The sequence below is a fragment of the Ammospiza caudacuta genome, chromosome Z (genome assembly GCF_027887145.1).
Source record: "Ammospiza caudacuta isolate bAmmCau1 chromosome Z, bAmmCau1.pri, whole genome shotgun sequence".
Classification (NCBI taxonomy): Eukaryota; Metazoa; Chordata; class Aves; order Passeriformes; family Passerellidae; genus Ammospiza; species Ammospiza caudacuta.
Window position 1 is genome coordinate 59255313 of NC_080632.1, and position 22829 is coordinate 59278141.

Sequence of the window (22829 nt, forward strand, 5' to 3'; positions counted from 1 at the left end):
ATATCAAGAAAAATATTATTACACTTGCCCTGCCATCCAAAAACATCCATTTATAAAAAAGTTCCACGAAGGCTTGTAGCTGTAGTTTTGAGTAGTCCTGAGAGGAACAGGGAGTTGGACTCAATCCTTATAGAACACTTCCAATCTGAGATATTTCATGATTCTAAAGAGGCAGTCAAGTTGATGTGTAGTACCTTGAGCACCAACTAACTCAGGATGGCAGCTTTGCCTGCGAAGTGAACAGAAGAGGTGTGTCGAGTTCACAGAGAGGTAATAGCTCAGCTGACATTACTAGCAGCTCTTTCTCCGCAGAATCCTTTTAAAATTTAAAACTGTTCTCACCAAAATAAACCTCCTGAAAGTGTGTTGTAGACAATTACCCCCTCCTGAGTGAAAATCTTAGCCCAGCTGTCCTTCCAACCCCCACGCACATGCTGCTGCCCTTGATGGCACTTAGAAAATCTTTTCTCATAAAGGGAATCTTTAAAGTATTTACACTGTATTTCTATATTTTGGCTTATTGCTACTGCTACAGTGACAAGGTTAAAATTATTTTGTTTAGAAATCTGTGAAAAAAAGCAAGAAGCAGTAAAAGGAAAGCCACAGAGAGAGCAGCAGCATGTGTGTGCCTACAATATTCCTTGAAACTACAATTTCTTAAAGCAGAAAACCAGCAGTAAATGGGTGTATTACAATGATATAGACTGAGGGCTAAAGCCAGCTTCTCTTTTCACTGTGACCCTGGGCACAAAACCAGCATAATTCCCCATGTCATAGTAGTGTAAGTTGGAAGCAGAGTTCGCCCTTAGAAGGAAAGATATGAAACAATTTCAGCAGATAAACAGAGCTTGAGAGCTGTGAAAGTGGGAGCAATAGTTTGTTTTAGTTGCCTCAGGAAAAATTCACTTAATACTTTTGGGTAATGCAAAGCTTTGAAAACCTGAATGTTTAGATGCCTTTTGAGAACTGTGGAGAAACATGCAAGTGTAAACGTGCTGCTATTTGTAAGCTCTTTTAACACTGGGAGAAAAATACAAAATCTAAAGATATCTACATACTGCACTGACTGGTAATGGCAATCACATGACGTCTTCTTGATCCCAGAGGTATTTAGTTGTGAACTGAAGCTGATGTACCAAATAATCCACTTTAGGGAGAAAAATGGTTGATGGTGAAGGTAGGTATAGGTTTGCATAAAGTGGGATTGAGAGCTTGCAAGCTTCAGTAACATGACAAAAGACAGTTTCAGGGAAGTACAGAGTAAAGTAGACAAGGAGTCACAGTTCTTACAAGGTAAACAGTACCACCAGGATGTATTTTTAAATACTGTTAGAATTGAATCTGAATCATTAAGTCTGGAAAATATCACCAAGATCATCGAGTCTAACCATCAACCTAACACTGACAAGTCCACCATGAAACCATGTCCTCATGCACCATATCCACATGGTTTTTGAATACTTTCAAAGATGGCAAATCCACTGTTGCCCCAGGACTCTGTTCCAGTGCTTGACGACCCTTTCAGTGAAAGGAGACTCAGATTACAGAATAAGCTGATTGGAAGACACTCAATAGCGTTTCTTCACTGTTAGGGTGGTCAAGCATTGGAACGCGTTGCCTACGGAGGTAATGAAGTCATCATCCCTGTAGGTGTTCAAAAGGCATGGCTCTGGTCCTGGATCATACGGGTTCAGAGCTGTGTTGTGCGCACGTTGTGTTAAACTAGTGAATCACCCTACTACCGCACGCTCCCACCCCTCGGCCGCGGAACGAAACCTGTCCCCCTGGCCCAGCTGGGCCGCGCAGCCCGCGCAAGCGCAGAGGTGCCGCGCAAGCGCGGAGCTCCCCGGGCGGGCGGCGCTTCCCTGGGGTGGCTGCGGGCCGAGGCAGCCGCGTAGGGTCCTGTGGAGCGGTCCAGCCCCCGCCCAGTCGGGCATTGTTCCCGGCCGTCTCTGCCGGGAAGTTTCAGCCGCGTCCCAGTCCACTGCCTGCCGGGTCGGGGGGGGGGGGGGGGGGGGGGGGCGTGGTGGGGGCAGGGGCCCGGAGCCCGGAGCCCCTTTGTCGCCTCCTCCCCGGTGTAAAGCTGCCGGTGAGGCTCAACATGATGGCGGCCGAGGCCACGGGTGAGGAGGGCGGCTCGGGCGCTGTGGCCGGGACGGCGGGAGCCGCCGCGGCCGGTGAGCTGGGGCACTGCCCCGCCTTGTGCCGCGGTCGGGCGCCGGAGCCGCAAGGCCCCTTCCTGGTCGGCGGCGGCCCCCCAGGCGGGCCGGATTTGTGCTCAGTTCTGGAGCTACTGGAGCTGGGCGTGGGGCCAGCCCTTCCAGCGGCCGCTGCGGCTGGTGATCCCGGCTTCCCCCCGCTGCCGCCCCCCCCAGCGTTGGCCGGGGGGCTGGGGGTGGACGAGGGAGACTCACTGGACGGGCCGGAGTACGAGGAAGAGGAGGTGGCCATTCCGCTCAACGCGCCCCCCACCAATCAGTGAGTACCCGCCGCCCCCGCCTCAATCCTTGTGGGGAGTGGGTACAGCGCCCCCGGGCCCCCACCGCTGGCCGGGGAGACAGTGTGTCAAACTCGGCTGGCAGTCTCGCAGAAGTTTTGCGTCCCACCTCTTCACTTTCCCTCCCTCCTGCTGTTCCGTTCCAGCAGGAAGTTTGCTTCACGGGGACACTGCCCGTGGTCTATGGAGCGCAGCCCACCCGCAAGTCAGGAGAGTGAACGGCGGCAACAGGGAGGTCGGACCCCTTCCCCTTCACGGGGAGCTGGTCCTCCGGTAGTGAGTGGCATCAGCTCACGGGAAAAAGGCGGCTGAATTAGTTTTTAGCAAGTTTTCATAGCAGTACTGCAGAGGCTGCCAGGAAGAGTGAGTTATTCTGGTTATCGTTTAAACTACCTGTTGGGGAGACGTTTCCAGTCACTGGTAGCCCCTTCACGGTAGAGTAATAAACTTAATTTCTGTAAATAGAGTAAAAAAAACCCATCCATGGTATAAAAGACCTAATTTACTATGTCTTCATTTTGTGTTGCATTGCTTTCTGTTAAAAAAAAAAAAAGAAGATAACCTTTATTTTCCATTTCATATAGAAACAGCCAAAGTAATGCCCACTTGTTGGATCTTTTTAAAAATTCAGGCAGTCTTGAGTCCTGGACTTAAAAGGAATTAAAATAATTTCCAATTTTAAAAGTGTTAACAGAGAGATATTTTTATAAATGTTTTAACTGCCTTGCTGCTCAGCCAATTTAAAGTTGTTTTCATAAAGGTTATGCTTGGAGAGAGAAGACATTTGGAATAAATTATAAACTTATAATTAAATTTTACTGTATTTATCCGTACATCAGTTTAATTTGGATTCCTTTAGTGCTGGTACTAGAAAGAATCTTCCACTAGAGGCAGACTAGTTCTTTGTTTAAGTTGTGTGAAATATAAGATCAGATAATGTTATGTAGAGTCCATGTAATTAGTAAATACTCTTAATACAACCTTTGGATTTCACTATAGGAAATCTGCAGGTTTACTCAAAGCACTTCCAAGGTGTGTGTTAGAATAGAAAATAAGCATTTTCTTCCATATCCTTATCATATTCTCCCCAAACTGAAATGGTTTCAGAGGCTTGCATTTTTTCATTAGTATAATTTCTATAAATGTGTTGTTTTTGTAGTTCTTGCGTATAGTGGATAATTTAGGGAATAACATACAGTTGTATTTTAAGAGACATATTTAGATAGGTAGAAAGTTAACTAATAATCTGTGTGAAATTTTGGATTTCTTCTTTATATTCTGTCATAACTTGACTAGCAGAGTTAACTTTGGCATTATGTTACATACTCTTACGATTTCAGGAGCCATTTTCATTTTAAGTAGGACATAAAATTATAATAGCCTTTATAACAAGCTTCTCTGAGCTTGTTTTGCAGATTAAAAAAAACAAGCACAAAGCAAACAAAAAAGCTCAAACACAAACCAGACACAATATGAGTTCTTAGTCTTCCAATTTTTAGGCTATAAAGATGTTACAAATGCTTTTTTAAACATGAGTATGCTTTGAAATAGTGTAGATTTGGCATTCTTGCTTTTGTAGTAACTAGTACAGAGAGATGGGAAATGAAGCACCTGCAGGTTCTGCACTTCCCATGAGGATGCTGTAAATATGGTTTGCTCAGGGAGATCTGGGGAATATATCTAATTTTATTGTGTATTTTTTAATATTCAAGCAGTGGCAGGATACTAGCATATAAGACCTTCTCTTTATTCACAAACTCAGAATCTCACAGTAGGGTTGATTTTTTTTAATCTTTGATCTGGAGTGAAGCTAATTTGAGGCTTGTCTATTCAGTATGTGTGTGGGTGTGTGCGCTTTCATTTTTATAGAGCACAGCAGTGGTGTGTTTCTGTTGCAGCTTAATACCAGGTGGGATGCACAGGATACTAGGGAATAAAGGTAATGCTGAGTTTTTTTAGGTCATCTTTCCCCTTGCTTTCTCCCCCATTTGCAGACCTCAGAGACAGGCTCAAATAGCATAAGGAAATGCCTTGGGATTTAATGAATGAATGAATGCTGATTTTTTTATGTATTTGATTTAAAATTATTTTCTGTCCTAGCATTGCATTAATGTGGCAGGAGCCATTCCAGTATTGCTGCAAAACTTGCATTTTCATATAGTGTTTTTTGAGCAGTGCTTATCAGTTTGAAATGGAAATCAGTTGAAATCTGAAAGTGATCAACCACGCAAAATGAAATAGACTGTCAAAATACTCTTTGGTTAAAACAAATCTTGCCCAAAGCAGATATATTCTTACAGTCACTCTTGGAGTTTATTCAGGCAGCATAATGAGAAAAAACTGAAGATGAAGACCGAGAAATATGAATAAGAATGGATTTCATTAAAGTAGACCATTTTCCTCATCATACAGTGAAGTTCTAGTATCTTCACATGAGTATTCGAGGTGGCAAGCTGAAAGTTCTGCATTTGTTTCAGTAACTCGAGAAAAAAATTTTTCTGAATAATTTGCAGAAGGCCTTTTTCCAGACTAATGAAGGAATCTGTTGCACTGTAAATTATCAGGAAATAATGTTGGTGTGTTTAGTTAGGTACCTGTATAAAGAAAATGAAATGTGATGTCAATAGATTTTAGCGTGTGAGGTTTCTTTGTTTAGCAGTTAATGTAGTTAGCATAGAATATTGTCTTTATTAGATAATGATTTTCTTCAGTAGTTCCTGTTGTGCATGGAAGACAACACCTTGTTTTTCAAAAGTCGGTGGGTAGTGTATTCTGGGCTGCTTCCAGTGAGATGTGTGGTGTTAGAAGTAGTCTTAAATGAGTGGTTAAACACAGTGAAACAATATTGTACCTAACCTACTGCAGGAAGTGAAACAGTAAGTAAACTGAGTGTGTTAGTTCATAAGTAAATGAAAACTTTAGATAAATAAAACCAGAAGTAGGACAGCATTTGAAGCCAGAAGTTTGAGGATGATTTTTCAGTAGTTTAGTCAGTATTTCTAGTTAACATTAGAGAATATCATTTTGTTTAAACAGTAACTAGAATGTTTTACATGCTCTTTATTTAGTTTTTATTTTGTGTCATTGATTGAGTCCCATAATACCAGTGTGGGACTTTGGCAGTTCTTTTACTAGCCTACCCCATTGAGAAGTGTAATACTGTACTGTGTTTTTTCAAGTTTTTTTGTCTGTATGTTCTGTGGTTGTGAAGGAAAGGTGAACACAGATTTTCTAGTGAGGGCTTAGGTCTCTTCAGAATAGGACTCCATATTTTGGTTCAAGCATAAATTTGCAAAATTCCCATAGTAGTTTTTCAGTTTCTTTCATATCTTTCTCCCCAGAAAAATAAGCATCTTGTAATATGTCTTGCTGGTAGGCATAGTGGAAGAGAGGAGAAGACGTCTTGTTTTAACATAGTCTTTGTACTGTGCATAAGTATTGCAGGGTTGGTTCCTCAGTGTCCCTCCAGTGTATGGTCAGTACTAGTAAAATGTTCAGAGCTTGAAAGAGTTTATACACTTGACCTGCTTTATTTACTTTTATGCACTATTTAAAGACTGAAGGTGGTCTTGAATAGTTTTTATTTTTATATAAAATGTTTTCTCTATCAGTCTTGTTAGTGATGCAACAGAAAAAGGTTTCTGTTATTAAATTTTAATATATTTAATATATAATATATTTAAATGCTATTATCTTTTAATCATATTTTGTGCTGAAGGTGGTGAGAAGTAATCAGCATGGATTTATAATAGGAAAATTGTGCTTAATCAACCTAAGAGCTTTCTGTGATGTAGTCATTGACTTGGGGGAGAAAGGGAGAGAGTTTTCCATAACTTACTAAGGCTTTTGACACTGTCTTCTGTAGTCTTCTTGCAGGCAGACTGATGGAGTATAACTTAGGTTAAACGACATGAGGTGCATTGAAAACTGGTTGAATGACTAGGAACAGAGCATGGTGATCAGCAGCTCGAAGTCCAGATAGAAGCAAATTACTGGGAGTATTCCCTTGGGTGCCTTCATGGGCCAGTACTGTGACCTGCTTAGATAGAGTGCATGCACCCTTAGCAAGTTCACAGATAATGCAAAATTGAAAGAGGAGAAGCTGAAACATCAGGTAGCTGTGCTGACATCCAGGGTGATGTGGACAGGCTGGAGAATTGGGCTGCTGGAGAGCTTGTGTAGTTGGACAAAGGAAACACAGAGCTCTGGCACTAGGGAGTAGTAACACTAAGCACGTGGTGGGGCTAAACAGCTGGAAAGCAGCTCTGCAGAGAAGCATGTGGGCATGAGGATGTGAACTAAGCCAGCAGTGTGCCTGTGTGGCAAAACTTCACACGTGCTTTTCCCACATGTAAAAAGGAAATATGTAAATAAAGATTGGTTGTACAGTGTGACATGCTTCTACATGTAATACCAGCTGCCTCCTTCCATATAGTAAATTCACCATCTACTGCTTTTTTGTGAATGGCTTGTTCCTTGCACGGGTCTTGTGGTGGTGGGGGCCAGAAGCCATATAGCTATACTGCGAACTTGCTAAATGCATCTAGAAATGGCTGGCTGGGCCTAATTGGGCTGGTGTGACTACCCAACATCTTCCATGTAGCTTGGGAAAATATAGGGATCTCTTGATTGCGTGTGGACCTGAGGTCGCAGCTCTGACTGCAGTGCAGATCATTCCATGACGTTCATGACTTGACGTATGGTTGTCAGCCACTCAGTGTCGCGGTGGTATAGGCACCATTCTTCTGTGCACCTGTATGTTGCATGTGTGGATATAGAGGCTCTTTGTGATATTGTGTCTTTGTCTGCATGTTGTAATTGAATTGTGATAGATAGAGTTGGAGTTCTGAACATGTTGTTTTTGAAATAAACTGGCAGATGGGAGCATTTTCATGCACAGTTTTGACAATTTTCTGAAACATGGAAGCCTTTTACTGGTATTCTCTTAGAAGCAAAATAAAGAACAATTACACAGGTTTCTTAAAGCAGGCAAGTTAAACAGGTAGTCACAGAAAAAAACACCTTAATTGCAGTCTATAATTGATAGGACATTTTATAGTTGAATAATTTTATAACATATGCTTGCAAGGCTACTTATACTTACTCTCTTTCAATGCATGTTGTAACAGTAACTGCATTGTTAGAGTACTAGCTGTGATTCAGAATGTCATTGAATTATGTTTGCTCAAAACACAGTGAAAGGAGTGGATTGTCAGCATTTAAAAAAAATGCAAAGGTAATTTTAGAAATACAGAAGTGTTCCTAGGTAGGGTCAGGCAAACAAGCAGAGATGACTGATGAGACATTATAGGGATCTTGTCCTTGGCAATGATGGAGGATGTACATCTAAGTAGTAGTGCGTTAGAATTTTGAGTGTAAGAACTTGTAAGTCACAGTCATTTGGCAACTTATTTATGATAAGCTAGGCAGGTTTTTAATGTGATACTTTCACATCCAAACATTAATTCCTTTCATGAGACTTATAGTAGACCATACATAGCAATTCCTTTTGCATCCAGTAAGAATCTCTATGGTTGGCTTTGCTTTGGACTGAAAACAATAAATTTGAAATTGTTTTGATTGCAAAATATTGAAGTTGTAAATCTTGAGGTAGAAAACTCAGAGGGAGAGGTGGTTTCCTGTGATGTATTTTTGCTGAAATACTCAGGCTTCACTCAACTACCTGATTGGAGCTTAAAACGAAAGGATCTGGGAGTCACTTTATTTCATTTCAGAAATGATGGTAGCCTGTTTATTTCCATCAGAGTGTTCTGTGTTCTATTCTCTTAGTTAGGAGTATGGCTAGCTCTGTAGTTTACTCATTTCTGTTCTACTTTCTTTGGATAAAACTGACTATTGGATGGATCTTTCTTTGTAGTGCAGCGTAAGAGATGTTAAAATCTTTCATTAGTGCTCATTAGATTAGTCAATACCCTTAAATGAGATTGAGTACTGCAGTTTTGTAAAACAGTGTTTACTGTTTGCTATCAAAGTCCTTGAAGATTATGATGGGAAGTTGCAGAATGTATCTTTCTATAATACTGAAAACTGGTGATAGCAGGATGGGTTATATGACATTGATTCCGACAGTGATGTCTTTCAGTGCTCCTGGATTATGTATTATGTGAATAAACTGTTTTTATGTATTGATGAAACTGCTCTTTGAAAAAATGTAGTTATTTCTTGACAACCGTTTTGCATACTCTAAAGGTATTATACAAGTTTGCACTTAAATGTGTATCCTATTTTTTTAAAGATATATAAAATCTACAAGGTTTCCTGAGTATATCACTTGAGCTATTTTCTCATGTCATTGCTCAATATTGACTGCTTTACTGTCATTTGTATTAAATTTAGTGTTAATGCTTATTTCTGCAACTAGTACTATACTGTAATTTGGTACATTACACTAATGCAGTGTGAGCTGTAAATACAGTGTTTTTTTGCATCAGAAGTTAATATTTTATATGTGAGTTCAGTGACACTGAATGTATTTTCACTCAGAAGTTAACTTAATATTTTTATTTCCAAAACCGAACTTTTCCTTAAATGTTTTACCAGGTAATAAATGTCTCCTGGTACACTTGGTATAAAAGTGTTGAATGGGACAAAGTATAGCCTGTTCAGTGTTAAAGGATGTGGCATATAACAATATATTGCCATCACCAGCAACGAGGGTGTCTTTTTTGTTTGACGCTCCTGAACTGAGAATTGGGGCACCTAAATTTGTGCTGTTGTTGTTAGAAATCCTGGTCCTTTACAGAAAAATTCTTCTATCTGCTCCTGCCTTTCTATTTATTCTGTAAAATTTTTTGTGTAATTTGCATTCTTATTGAGACTCTCACTTCTTCATTTTGAAATTGTGCCTTTCTTTAAATTTGGCATTTTAATGCAATGGGTCTCTCAATAGAATTAAGATTATTTTCCTCAAGTGTGTGATAAATAGGAGCAAATAAAAACTCAATCTGTTATTAGTCTAGAATAGAAATGGAATGTTGAGGAGTTATATACTTCATGAAAGTCAGTCTGTCCAGGAAAGCAATGCCAGTTGCAACGTGCTGGGAGCAAACTCACTCAGGTTTCAGCTGCGCTGGGCACACTGACACACAGAATATTTAATCTTAATCTTACTTGATAATCAGCTGTCTTTGTTTTGCTTCATTTCCTAAAAGACTCTCCTTGTCGAGAAGGCATGACCACTTCTTTGTGTCTGTCTCTGAATGACAGATTTCTGCTCATGAATGAAGCTGCTTTGCTCTGGAATGGAATGACACAGGCTCTTGCTGATTTAACTAGGTCTGCAGCAGTTGCAAGTTTTAAATGTTGTACAGACACAACGGTGCTTCTACTGGTCTAGCTTGTTTTGATCAGGATGAGGAAGAGAAGCAGGGGGGAGCAATACTAGCAAGCACCCAGGTTTGTCAGGTTAAACAGTATTTATACTTGTGCTGCTCCTACTGGTGAAATGGTGTTTTTTGGTTTGGTTTATCAAGGTTTTGTTCTGATGAAAGCTCTCAAAGCTTTTTTTTCCATTTCGTAGAAAAAAATTGCTTTTGTTCAGATTTTATCAACAGCTCAACTTTTAATTTTTTAAAATTTTGAAGCTGTATGCTGTGAAATATTTGATATTTTTGCATATATTGATTCAAGAGATCATTTACATATCTTCTAAATTGCATGTTTGTGAATCTTACAAAACAGTCTGAAGTGTTAAAGCTAAATGGTATGTGATCTGAAGTGGTGAAGGATTTTAATTGTCTAAAACACTGGCTGTTTTGAAGCTGACAGTTTCTGAGTGTAAAAATAAAAGGTTTGATCAAGCAAAATTAGGTGGAGGAGCTAATGAATTATTGCAATATATAGCTCTGACCATGCTGTGGCTTGGTGAAGGTAATGAGAAGAATGGCTGTCTTTGAAAACTGCTCTATATCACTACTTTCTTGAAAGAAGAACAAGTTAATCTTGATCATTTGAAGTAGAACAAGTGTTCTGACACAGGCTGTATAAATAAACTGAGAAAGGTGATTGAATGCTTGAATGGCAGCAGTAGATTAAAGATTTCCTTTGTCATATTTTGCAGTCTGTGATTGCCATGTATCAGCACTCACTTTTGATTGAGAGAGTGCACATTGTGATTAGAAAAGTTGATTTTGGGGCTGGATGGTAGCCTGGTGACTGCTGTCCAATTCTTTACTGGCTTTGCTGCATCAGCATCACTGTCAGCTGAGGAACAGTCTGATAGAATTCACTTCTGCGTTTGTGCTTTTGGGATACTGAGCCTGAACTGACATCTTCGTAGGCTTAAAATACAGTAATTCCAAGCCAGGTCAGTCACCTCAGTTTCTGTTTTTTTAAAGTAAACAAATTAGGGAGGAGATAAAAACTATGATATGTGTAGAGTCTCTGCCTCTTAGGGTTGTTCCTTGGGAAAAGTAGGTTATCTGGAAAACTCTGCTATGTTAAAAATACGGTTTTTGGAAATGAGTCATCTAGGAGGTTGAACTTGTAACAACGTGATTCACAAAGTTTTGGAGTTATATGGGTTTTGACTGAAAGATTTTGTTCCTTTCACAGGTCTATTTTCTGAAAGTAAGCAAAACCCTTAAGTTCTAAGGATGCCCATTGTTACTCTTTTTCAGATGGTATCATGGAAAACTTGACAGAACAATTGCAGAAGAACGTCTTCGACAAGCAGGAAAACCTGGAAGTTACCTTATTCGAGAGAGTGATCGGAGACCAGGTTCATTTGTGCTTTCATTCCTTAGTAAAACAAATGTCAATCATTTTAGGTGAGAATTAAGTGTTTTATTTTGATCTATCTACTTTTTGTTTCAGAACACAATAAAGTGAACAATGATTGCATTACAATGCAGTATTTTTGGCTCTTAAAGCTTTAATTGTACAGCTTTTTATTTGTGTTTGATTGTTTTAAATCATGCTACTTTAAAATTACTTTGTAGGGTGAAGAACCGAAGTGTGAGGAAACCAAAAATATCTGGATAGAGAAGCTTGCCTAAAGTGGTTTGAGTAGACTTAAAGCACCCTGCAGGTTTCATTAGTCAGTGAAGGAGATTGTTTTGTGTCCGTTCCATAGTAATCATTGTAGTTATCATAGTTAAAGTGTTAGCACGCCTGGTTGCTTCCTTAATTTTGAGGGGAAAAAACACACCCCAAACAAACAAACACTTCCCAAAACAAACAAAAAAACCCCAAACAAGCAAAAAAAAGCCCAAAGCAAAAGCCACGAATAGATTATATGTTTAGTAATTGAAAGGTTTGCTGGAAACAGCTTTCAGCATATGTCCTGAGCATTGTTTTCTGACTTCTGTTGCAGTGTTATATGCTTATGAGCTTGGACTTAATATCTGAAGATTCATCTTTGTATGCATTTTACATTACTTCTTGGAAGAAACAGCTTAATTCAGATTATGCATTAACTACTGAAATGGTTGTGTGAGCTTTTTCCCATTAGATATAAATTTTTTTAATTGAGTTTCAGGAGATACTTTGATTATTCCAAAATAATTTTTTAACATTTAATATGGATGCTAAACTAACTGTAACAAAATGACTAATTTTTGATGGTGTTTGTTTTCTGCATTGTGTAGTTTTGAGGTGTAGTAATTTTTTATTAAAGTACTTTACTACTTTGTTCATTTTGTGCCTATTATAAAAGGTGTTTGTCGTGCATGATACAAATAATAATGCTGTTGTGTAGTAGTGCATTATTTTAGTTTTCCAGGATGTTCACGCTTACTTTTTTTTATTTCATTTAGTTCTGACAAATGTGCTGTCTTTTTCTGTGAATCAGCACTTTCTTTAGATAAAAAACTGGTGGCTTATAAAATATATGTATTCATTAGGTTTTTTTACATGTTTACAAAGGGTCTGTAATACTGTATTTTGCTGAATGTAGGCGCTGTTTTAAGAATTAAACATGATGCTAATCTCCTTTTCTTAAAAAAAAAATTGGTAGCAAAATTTTTTCTAATGTCAATCTTCTGTTCTTTTCATTAACAGGATTATTGCCATGTGTGGAGACTACTACATTGGTGGACGTCGCTTTGCTTCACTCTCTGACCTGATCGGTTATTACAGTCATGTGTCCTGCTTGCTGAAAGGGGAAAAGCTCTTATTTCCAGTAGCACCTCCAGAGGCAAGTAAAAAAAATTCCTGAAGACCAACTTACTAAAACGTTTGTAACTTTAATCACAATTCAAAATTTTCTTTGGGAAAAAAATTTTAGAAAGTTTCCTGTTGTTTGGCATAGGCATACGTGGGACTATAGGGAGTATAAAAATGCATTTTTACTGATACAAAGTAATGATGAAAAAAATTGCTATTTAATAAAAATACATAATGAGGAAGATATAGGTATTGCAGTTATTGCACAATGTAGTAACATCATTTTAAGTAGACAGAGAAAACAAGACAATACTTGTTATCTTGTAATAAAGTTCAGTTCTTGTAATAAAGAGCACTGTTACTGTGTAACTATCACTATTCTGTCACATTTTGGATATCTAGCAGTAGTTTCAAAATGCATCCTGTAGATAACCAAGGTTTCTTTCACATGCCCATCCTTAAAACAACAAAAGTAATTAAAATGAAAAAAAAACCACTGCAAAATATCCCCTGTAACAAAACCCGAAACCTGAATAAAGATGTTTCTGAATTTTAAAATTTGGGATGTTATTTCCGCTCTAAGTGAAAAAAAATTTTAAGTAAGTGCTCTTAGTTCAACAAATTATATGTTTGTAGTTGACAGTGGTTTTGAGCTTTGGAAATAAAAAACTGGCAAGGTGGATATAAGTTCTGTTCTTTGCCTCAGAATAGCATAAGGCTGGGGAAAAAGATTCTACAGTATAGAATATACAGTACAGAGTAAAGAGAAAAAAACATTGCTCTTTTTTAAACTGTAGCCTGTGGAAGACAGAAGGCGAGTTCGAGCAATTCTACCTTACACCAAAGTGCCAGAAACTGATGAAATAAGGTATGTTTGAGTAACAGCAGTAGCTGTGAAATTCTCAAGAGTATTCATAAATAGTTATAATTTACGTAGGTGTTTGTATGCAAGTATTTTCCAGTTGCATCTTAAACTTGATGTGGTTAGATTAACAGATTATATCTCTCTGTTCTTTGGTTTGAAATAAGAGTAAGACATTTTGTTCTTGGTATATTTGTTTGCATTAATTGAATGGAAGGTACGTAAAGGTATATAGAATTAAAATCTTATAATTTTGAAATATGTTTATAAAGCCCTAGATTTTTACCAAAAGGACAAATTTATGTGTCAAAGAATTCTGTATGGAAATGCCTTATCTGAGTGTGTGAAAGAAATGAGCTAGGTTTTTTTCTAAACTGACACAGAACTATTAGATGTGTAGCTGAGGGAAACAATTCAGATCACTAGAAAGAGAAAGTGGGCCTTGGCTACTTACAAATTTAAGAATGGAAGAAGTGAGTATTTCAATAGAAGACCATTTTCTGCTTACTTGGGATTGATACTGCTTTTTTGAGATAATTTTTTTCCTGCTGAAAAAATAGGAGGATTTGAAAATGATTTGTGGTGGTTTCTGATCTCTCTAATGCAACAGATTTCGTAAACTGATGTAGTACACCAGTTGAATTGGGAATTTTCTTAGGTTTAAGATTATTATCGTATGAGAGCTTTATATCCTCATTTGGATGGAAATTTAGTCCAGGACTCACAGTCCAGTCTGATCCTTTAAAGGATGATATGAGGATATTTGTTTTTGTAATTATGTGTTTTACTAAGGTCATAGATGGGAACGGGCTCTCTAATGGCACATTGCAACTAAGGCTTCCTACTCTGTGGGAGAACAACAAAAAATAATCTTTTACGTGTCTTATTGTACCTGTCAGCTTCATAACAAAAATTATAGGCAATTAAACCTTTTCTTCCTCTTTTAGGACAGAGCTGAAATGCAGAGTTGGTGTTTTGATGTCTAAATGGCTAAAATAGTTCAGTTCATGGCATAGCTGAGACCCGAGTTCTCAAGTTTGTTCTAGATTGAATTAATATGCTCTTGAAGTAATTATGTATTTCAGAGAATTTTGACTTAGAATTTTAATATCATAATAAATATTTCTTAAGTTTGAAGTATTACTGAGTTAATTTCAACATGTCTTCCATGCAGTAACTATGCAGTAATGGAGGGTGCTTTTGTTGTTTGTTACCTGTTAAAGCTGAATAGTTGAATTTATTCTTTGTTTTCAATAGTGGTTTGTTTTTTCTGTTAGCCTACTTCATATGAGAGCCGTGCCACAGACATTTGCTATGAAATTTTTAATTGCAATGGTAGTTAATGAGCTTCACTCTTTATTGGTTTTCCTGTACCTTGATGCATAATGAAACATGGTTAAAAATTCTGTGCTGCAGTGAAAGGTTTTCATGTGACCTGAGTTTGTGTTCTTAATATTTAAGGAGTAACTTACACAAGTCTCCAGAAATAAAAACTCCCTTAGACCAGGTGCTGGGTCCTGCACTTTGGCCGCAATAAACTCTCTGCAGGCCTAGACAGCTGCCCAGTGGAAATGGACCTGTGGGTGTTGTTCAGCAGCTCGTTGAGGATGAGCCAGCTATGCCCCGGTGGCCAAGAGAGTCAAGGGCATCCTGACTTGGATCAGCAGTGCTGTAGCTAGTAGGACTAAGAAGGTCATTCTTTCCCTGTGCTCAACACTGGTGAGGCCACACCTTGAGAACCATGTCCAGTTTTGGGCCATGCAAGGAAAGACATTGAGGTCCTGAAGTGTGTCCAGAGAAGGGTAATAAATATCTGGTAAAATATCTGGAGTACAAGTCCTATTAGGAGCAGCTGCAGGGCCTCAGTCTGGAGAAAAGGAGTCTCAAGGGAGATCTCATTGCTCTTTACAACTCCCTAAAAGAAGCATGTAGCCAGATAGGGTTCAGTCTCTTCTGCCAGGCAACCAGTGGCAGGATAAGAGAACATAATCTTAAATTCCCCTTTAGTTTACAGGGTTGCTTTAGGTTGGTCATTAGGGGAAAATTTTTCACAGAAAGGGTGATGAGACATTGAAATGCTGCTCATGGAGGTGGTGGAACCACTGTATCGGAAGATTATGGATGTTGCACTTAGTGCCATTATCTGGTTGACATGTGGTATTTGGTAGTAGGTTGGACTCAGTAATATCAGAGGTAATTTCCAACCCATTTGATTCTGTGATTCTCTGATTCTGAATGTTAATGCTTCTTATGCTTGTAGCTAATTGCATGGCATCTCTGGTAACTGCTCTGTATTCTCTTTGCATCACTTGTCTTCATATGTGAGAACATAATGAATAGGTATTTTACAACTTGCATTATGCAAGGTAATTTTTCAATGAAAGGAACATTACTTTCTTATAGACTGCTAAGGGTTATTTTACTTGTGTTGCATATTTGATCTCTCGATAAAAAAACAATATTACTGTGTTTTACCTATTTTTGTTTTATCCATTAGCACATTTTGAAGTTGAGAGCACTGAAATATATGTTAGATACTAAACATAAATCAAAAGTATGAAAACTTGTATATGTGGCTACTTAACTGTGAGGAAAATTACACATGTGCTTGTATTATCAGTTCCTGCATTTTTTACGAATAGGTTTTCCCAAATATTTTATGGAAATTCATTGTGTTCTTTAAACTTTAAATTATGATTGTATCTCTGATTTAAATCTTGCTGTAACTTCTTCAGTTTCCTTAAAGGAGACATGTTTATTGTCCATAATGAATTGGAAGATGGCTGGATGTGGGTTACAAACCTACGGACAGATGAACAAGGTCTTATTGTGGAAGACCTGGTAGAAGAAGTGGTAAGTAATTTTTGTATTCAGATTTCTTAAATGAATGGGATTTTCTTATAAAATAATACTGAACAAAAACTAGTGACATTTAATTGCCTGTTTTCTAATTGTGTAGTTTTCTGAATCTAGTAAATTCATCTAGTAGTTCTAAAAAACTAAAACAAACTTTTAAACATAGTTTATTATCAGAAAATGTTTATTCATATTGTCCAAAGATATGTGCAAATGAATAGTACTGTAAATTTACTGGGCATTTCCCTAAAATCTACTGTCCTGGTAAAGAATCATTCAATTGCGTTTATTTTTACAATTGCCATGAAAAGTTCGCTAACTCAGCAGAATGTAATTTTGCATTGTGGTAGATCTTTCTCTTTATTCTAGGATGAAATTTGGGTTAAAAATTTATTGGTGAGAAGAAAAAAAAGAAAAAAAAAAGATTTTTTTATAATATCTTCTTACACAGCATGTGTGTTTTGCCAATAGCAATGTTACTTGAGATGCTTCTCATTGATGCCTGTGTCCAGATGTGAATAGCTAAACTGAAGTGACAATACTAGACGTTTGATCTGTAGACTGATAGGTCAGTGGTAATTTAATGCTAGGAAGGCTGAGAAGGTTGAAACTTTGTAAAAAGTTACCACCTCTAAAGGACTTGAATCATGAATGAAGTAATCATCAGAAATAACATTTTTGCTGAATTTTTACCTAATGAATGAAGAGGGAAGCTTTTCATAGAGCTGCAGCAAGTCTTTTAGGTAAAAAATGCCTCAGATATCTTAACTTACAACTTTTTTTTTTTAAATTGAGTTGTACTGTTGTCATTCACTTGATATGTTAATTTTCTCATAGGGAAGAGAAGAAGATCCCCATGAAGGCAAAATGTAAGGATTTTTTTTTTGTCGTTTGAAAGCAATCATAACTGTTTGTCAAGTTCCACTGTGAGATTTCTAAGTTTTTGAGAAAGTGACCAAAGAGATTTTTTTTTTCAATCTCAAGACTTCTTTATATACTAGCTGCTGCAGTTGCAGGGATAACTAATGTGAAAAAGTCCTGTAATGGACTTTTGGTAGAATTACCATCTCTGGATAGATTTAGAAGGTGTGTAGGTGTGGCACTTGGTGACATTGGTTTGGTGATGGCCTTGGCAGTCCTATGTTAAGGATTGGATGTGATGATCAACGGTATTTTCCAATGCAAAGGATTCTGTGTTCTGTACAGTTCTGTGATTCTTATAATGCTTGAAGTTTGAAGAAAAAATCACAGGACTGTGACTGTTCTTCCTTCTATTTACTTAAATACTTTAAAAAAATTTAAAAATTAAACTTAAAATCAGTACTGTGTTGATATGTCTTTTAATAGATTACTTTCACAAGTGAAGATGAGTGGCAGATAGTTGTGAAAAATGTCTAGTGCCTTGATGACTGATCTGATGACCTCATTTGTTTGTCATGTTTGTGCTTGCTGTTTTTTTGCTGTTTCTCACTTTCCAAGAGGCTGGTGGCAGAAGGAGACATTTCAGTGGTCTATTTGGTTTATTGAGTTCTGCTAGTCAATTTGGCAGTATGGATGTCTTCAAATGTGAAAATTTCGTATTTGGAAAGTAGCTTGTAGGGGATATGTGGAGCTTTGGTTCTGTCTTTCAGCTCTTGTTTACCTTTCATCGGAATCTATATTAATATCTGAAGATAGTATAGAAAGAAAGCCAGAAATTCGAGTCTTTTCTTATAAAAGCACCGTATCTTTAGCTTTCCTTTAAATACAGTTTATTAAGTTGTAGTGTGTCAGGCTTTTCTAAATAGTGGTAAGTATCATGCCAAAACTAGGCAGAGGCTGTGAACTTTTGTGGGCTACTACTCTGACACAAGACTCTGGGAAGGTGCAAGGTGTGAGATCAAAGCAGTTTATATTCATTAATCTAACAAACCTAGGTTTTGTTTCCACAGCTCTCGCAAATTTGAGTTTGAGGTTTTCTGTGTATAACTTCTTGTTTGAGCTTCAGATTTCATGATGCTAGTACATTGCTGTATGACTTCAAATAATGCCTATGAAATTACCTACTTTTTGGACAATTCATATCAATCTCTAAACTCACTTGTATTTGAACATCAGCTCCAAGTGTTTTATTGAAGTAATTTATTTATATACCTATTAGTGTTAGTCTTTCATGTTGTTGGGAGGAGAGAATCATTAAGTAGCATGGACATTGATTGTCTCAGCCATATATATTGGGTCTTTTAAAATAAAGATTAATTCATAGGTGCCAGAGTCTTGGATATCAGCATAACCAAAAAAGAGAGCTGGTAGTCTTGCTTTCTAATTTTTCTCTTCATCTTTGTTAAGATGGTTCCATGGGAAGATCTCCAAACAAGAAGCTTACAATTTGCTGATGACAGGTATGTGTATTTCTGATGTGAAATACAGTGATTTTGAAATGACACAAAGCAATCCTGTTAATATTAAACTGTGGCAAAACTTCTTTCTATATCTAAGCATAAATGAGTGTTTTAGATTCTCCAATCCCTCTGGGTGCTACCTCAGTAGAATACTACATTGGATGAAAACTTTCATGGCTGTCAGTACTGAGTATGTTCTCAAGTAAAGTTAATCTAAATTTTTTTTATTTAATTAATTTTTAAAATTGTTTTGTGTGGAATCAATTATTTCACTTTCATAAAGCAAGTATTTTTTTAGTTGAAAACAGTACTTCTGACTCATATTGTTTAATACCCTACTTTAAATATTGGCACAGAGATTTGAAAATGTTGTCGAGCTTTTTTTTGTATGATGTTTTAAACAGATGGCAAAGATATGGCTAGGTTGCAGCCTACAGTGGAACCGTTTTTCATTAATTCTGGTGGTTTAGTTCTAGTTCTTCTAGTTTGAGATCACTACTGTAATTTACCTTTATAGGGTTTGTATCTCTTCAGGTGTGCAGTTCTTTCTAATTTATGTAGCAATAGATTTTCTAAGGGTTTACATATATCACTAAGAAAAATAACACTGTTATGATGTTTTTCCAGTTGGTCAGGTGTGCAGTTTTCTTGTGAGGCCTTCAGATAATACTCCTGGTGATTATTCACTTTATTTCCGGACCAGTGAAAATATTCAGCGTTTTAAAATATGTCCAACATCAAACAATCAATTTATGATGGGAGGCCGATACTACAATAGGTGAGTTTTTGTGGCAAAAGGAATTGTGCATATTTTGTGCTTGCATAATTTGCTCCTGGTAATTATTTACTACTATGATTTTAAGACTGTAGTTTCCTTTATACTAAATATTTTCTCTAATTTCCGTAGTAGTTACTACTAACTGAGCAGATTCTTACAGCTTAAATAACCTAAGTGTAACTTGTTTCTCTTGAAGTATTTGTGCTTGTTCTGCCAAACAGTTGCTTCACTCTGTAAATTGTAGTTTGAATGGATCATGTGGATCCATAAATTGTGTATCTTTAATTAAGAGATTACTCTGTTTGAAGCAGCTTGGAAGCTTCTACATGAGTTCTTGTCTATTTGAAAAGGGGAAAATAAAAATGCTAATTTTATCTGAGACAATCAATAGAGTTTTCAAATAATAGAAATGGGTATTTACAAGAAAGGCGATAAATGCCTTTGTTGTTGAAAAAATTACTAAATTACATTGAAGTATGTGCTTGGTACTTGGAGCAGAAATATTGATCAGTTCATTTAGAGTGAACAAACTTAAGATGTATTTCTTTTGCCATTGAGGCAAAAAAATAGTAATTTGTACAAAACAGAAAGAGAAATAATGAAGTCTTTCCCCTTTTATGGGAGAAACTATCAATACACCTTGGTCTTTCATAGTATTTTTTTAGAGTTGCTGTATCTGGAAGTATTTTCAGTAGTGAGAACTCACCTTCCTCCTTAAAAAGAGGTCATTGTCTGCCTTAAAAAAATCAGCATTTTTCCTGACCTGCTCACGTAGAACAAGGGCATTCTTACCCCAATAGAGAATTTCTGTCACTTCTGATTGGGTAGAGGTTTTTAGCAGCTGTGTGTGAGAAAATATCAAGGTCTCCTCATGAAGTTCAGTGGACTTTTTTATATGACTTCACTCACATGATGCTGTGAGGCTAAATAATTGGATCCTTAGGAACCTATGCTCATTTCACACCCAGGCTGCTGGAATACCTTCTTCATTAATCAGTCTGGCCTTCAGCCATCCTTACTGAAAACTAAGCTAGCTGCAGGGTCAGCCTTTCATGGAAGTAAATGCCAATTTGTAGTTGCATGACTTAGGATGAGGATGATAGGCCCCGAGGCCCCCATCCTTGGTGATGCCAAATTAATCATCAAGTTAGTGGAACTCTTACTAGTCTCAAATGGGTTTGTAGCAATAAATAATACACTTTCAGAAAAATACTACCTTGTTATTGCTTCAGATGACTTTATAATGCAGTGCTGGATTCACTTGGTGTGTAGATTATATTTGTCTGAAAGAGATTCTATGCAGCCGAACAGAAAACAAGATTTTAAAGTTAAGCAGCAATAAATTATGACAAACTGCTTTAAGAATTTCTTTTAGTATTTTGATATGTAGTTTTCTAGAGATTGTCCTTAATGTCAAAGTAAAATCATTGTTTTTGTTGTATGTTCGGGAGAATTACCACTATACTCTTAAGGTGATAATTCAGTTCAAATTTCTGTGTGTATAAGGTTGATAAATTTGCTGGAAGTTCAAACATATAATGAAAAACACAGCCCTTGGGTGCTTCATCAAGGCTTGGAATTCCTAGTCTAAACGTTACTCTAACTCCAGAAAGAGTTTTTAAATACAACTGACTTTATTCTTTGGCCTGTATTACAAAATTGCAGAAATTTTGCAGGCACCTGCTCCTTACATTACTCCTAATGGCATTTTAAATCAAGGAAGTAGATGCTGCATTGAAGGTCAAGGTATTCCTAATTTGATGAGTCAGAAAGTTCATGTAATGCTGTTTGATCGATTAGCAAATGTTGCTGGTAGCTATTCAACCTGTCAAATGTAATGACTGAGTCATTGTGTTTTTTAGTGTGACACAGTTGCAATTCTTATGTAGAAAACAGCATATACAGACAGTATCTCAGTAAAAATTGAAATTAACTAGTTGATTTCATTAAAACGGAAAGAAACATTAACCTCATTTTACATATCTGAAAAATAAAAGTGCTTGTGGGAAGGTTATTTTATCAAGTTTGCCTAGTTCATAGCTTCCGAATAAAATAGGAAAGCCAACCAAGATACCTTGATATAGCTTTATTTAAAAGTTTTTGAGATTTTTTACAGTATAAGCTATTGTTCCTGCATTGCACACATGCCTTATTTGTATCTTTGCACACACAGCTGAGTATTCATGAACTGAGAAGTCACACTGAGTATATTTTTATCTATTTAATTACTTAGCTGTTTTTTTAGATGGATATTTGCATGTAAATGATTAATTTCTGTTGATGTCCCTGTTGCTATTCTTTATTACAATGTGAATTTCAGTAGTGTGAAAATAAATTAGAGCAACTTAAATGCCTTGAATTTCAGCTTGTATCTGTCACTACGTCTCTCCTGAGCCTTCCAAACGCGATTGCAGTCTCAATCTGATGACTAGAATCAGTGCATCCCTGTAAAGGAGTGCTACTGACATGAGTATTTGAAAGAATAGCTCAGTGATGTCCAGTCGTAATCTGTATAAGCTCTACTACCAACCTTTTCTCTTTTCTATTCCTGTTCTTCTAGAAGGGGATTGCACTTCGCTCAGAATATGTCCCATTCCACTTATCTAATTATTCTAGGACTTGGAAAATTATTGCCAATGAAATAGTAATTTTTCAACTTGGTTGGAAAGCAGGTAATGCACATGTACTACCTGAATGTGGAAAGTGCAGTGTCCTAATGTGACATTTTAAGCAAGTCATTAAAATATTTTGCAGAGTTTAGGTTAATACATTCTGAATACAGTTTTATGAACTTTCTTGACTTCAGTATATTCCTGTCAAATAAGATTATGATGATTAACACTTGATTTTATTAAAACTTTGAGGGAACATTTTTTGTGGTTTTATGGAAAAGCAGATTCTCAAATGGTGGAAAAACTAATGTGTTTAACATTTCAGTATTCTTTTTCTTATTGGAACAGTATTGCTGACATCATTGAGCACTACAGAAAAGAACAGATTGTTGAAGGATATTACTTAAAAGATCCTGTTCCAATGCAGGTAGGATTTAATCTCTGAGCCTTTGATGTTGAAGTCACACACTGAATCACTATCAAATCAATTTATGAACTAAATTACAGCAGAGATACCAGTGGTAGTTAAACAGCATAATCTCCAGTAGTAAATCATCGACAGCTTCAATGTTTTCAGCTCATCTGTTTCTTTTATTTTATCCTCAAATACATACACTTACTGAAGACTGGGTTATAGTAAACAGAAAGTATGGTAAGTTCTGTTTATGTTGTGTGGTGTTCGACCTCTACTCTGCACCCCTAGTTCCTGGGCTCATGC

General features: G+C 37.1%; 1 protein-coding gene across 1 annotated transcript in view; it reads left to right on the top strand.

Annotated features, from left to right (window-relative positions):
• Window positions 1-2101: 2101 nt before the first annotated feature.
• The window catches only part of RASA1 (RAS p21 protein activator 1), a 45503-nt gene continuing 24775 nt past the window's right edge, over window positions 2102-22829 (top strand). Inside the window, exons 1-9 of the mRNA XM_058823235.1 lie at window positions 2102-2478; window positions 11137-11286; window positions 12518-12653; window positions 13420-13490; window positions 16220-16337; window positions 17178-17209; window positions 18669-18721; window positions 19349-19499; window positions 22460-22538. Of these exons, the coding sequence (XP_058679218.1) occupies window positions 2102-2478; window positions 11137-11286; window positions 12518-12653; window positions 13420-13490; window positions 16220-16337; window positions 17178-17209; window positions 18669-18721; window positions 19349-19499; window positions 22460-22538 (1167 nt within the window). The remainder of the gene's footprint in view (window positions 2479-11136; window positions 11287-12517; window positions 12654-13419; window positions 13491-16219; window positions 16338-17177; window positions 17210-18668; window positions 18722-19348; window positions 19500-22459; window positions 22539-22829) is intronic.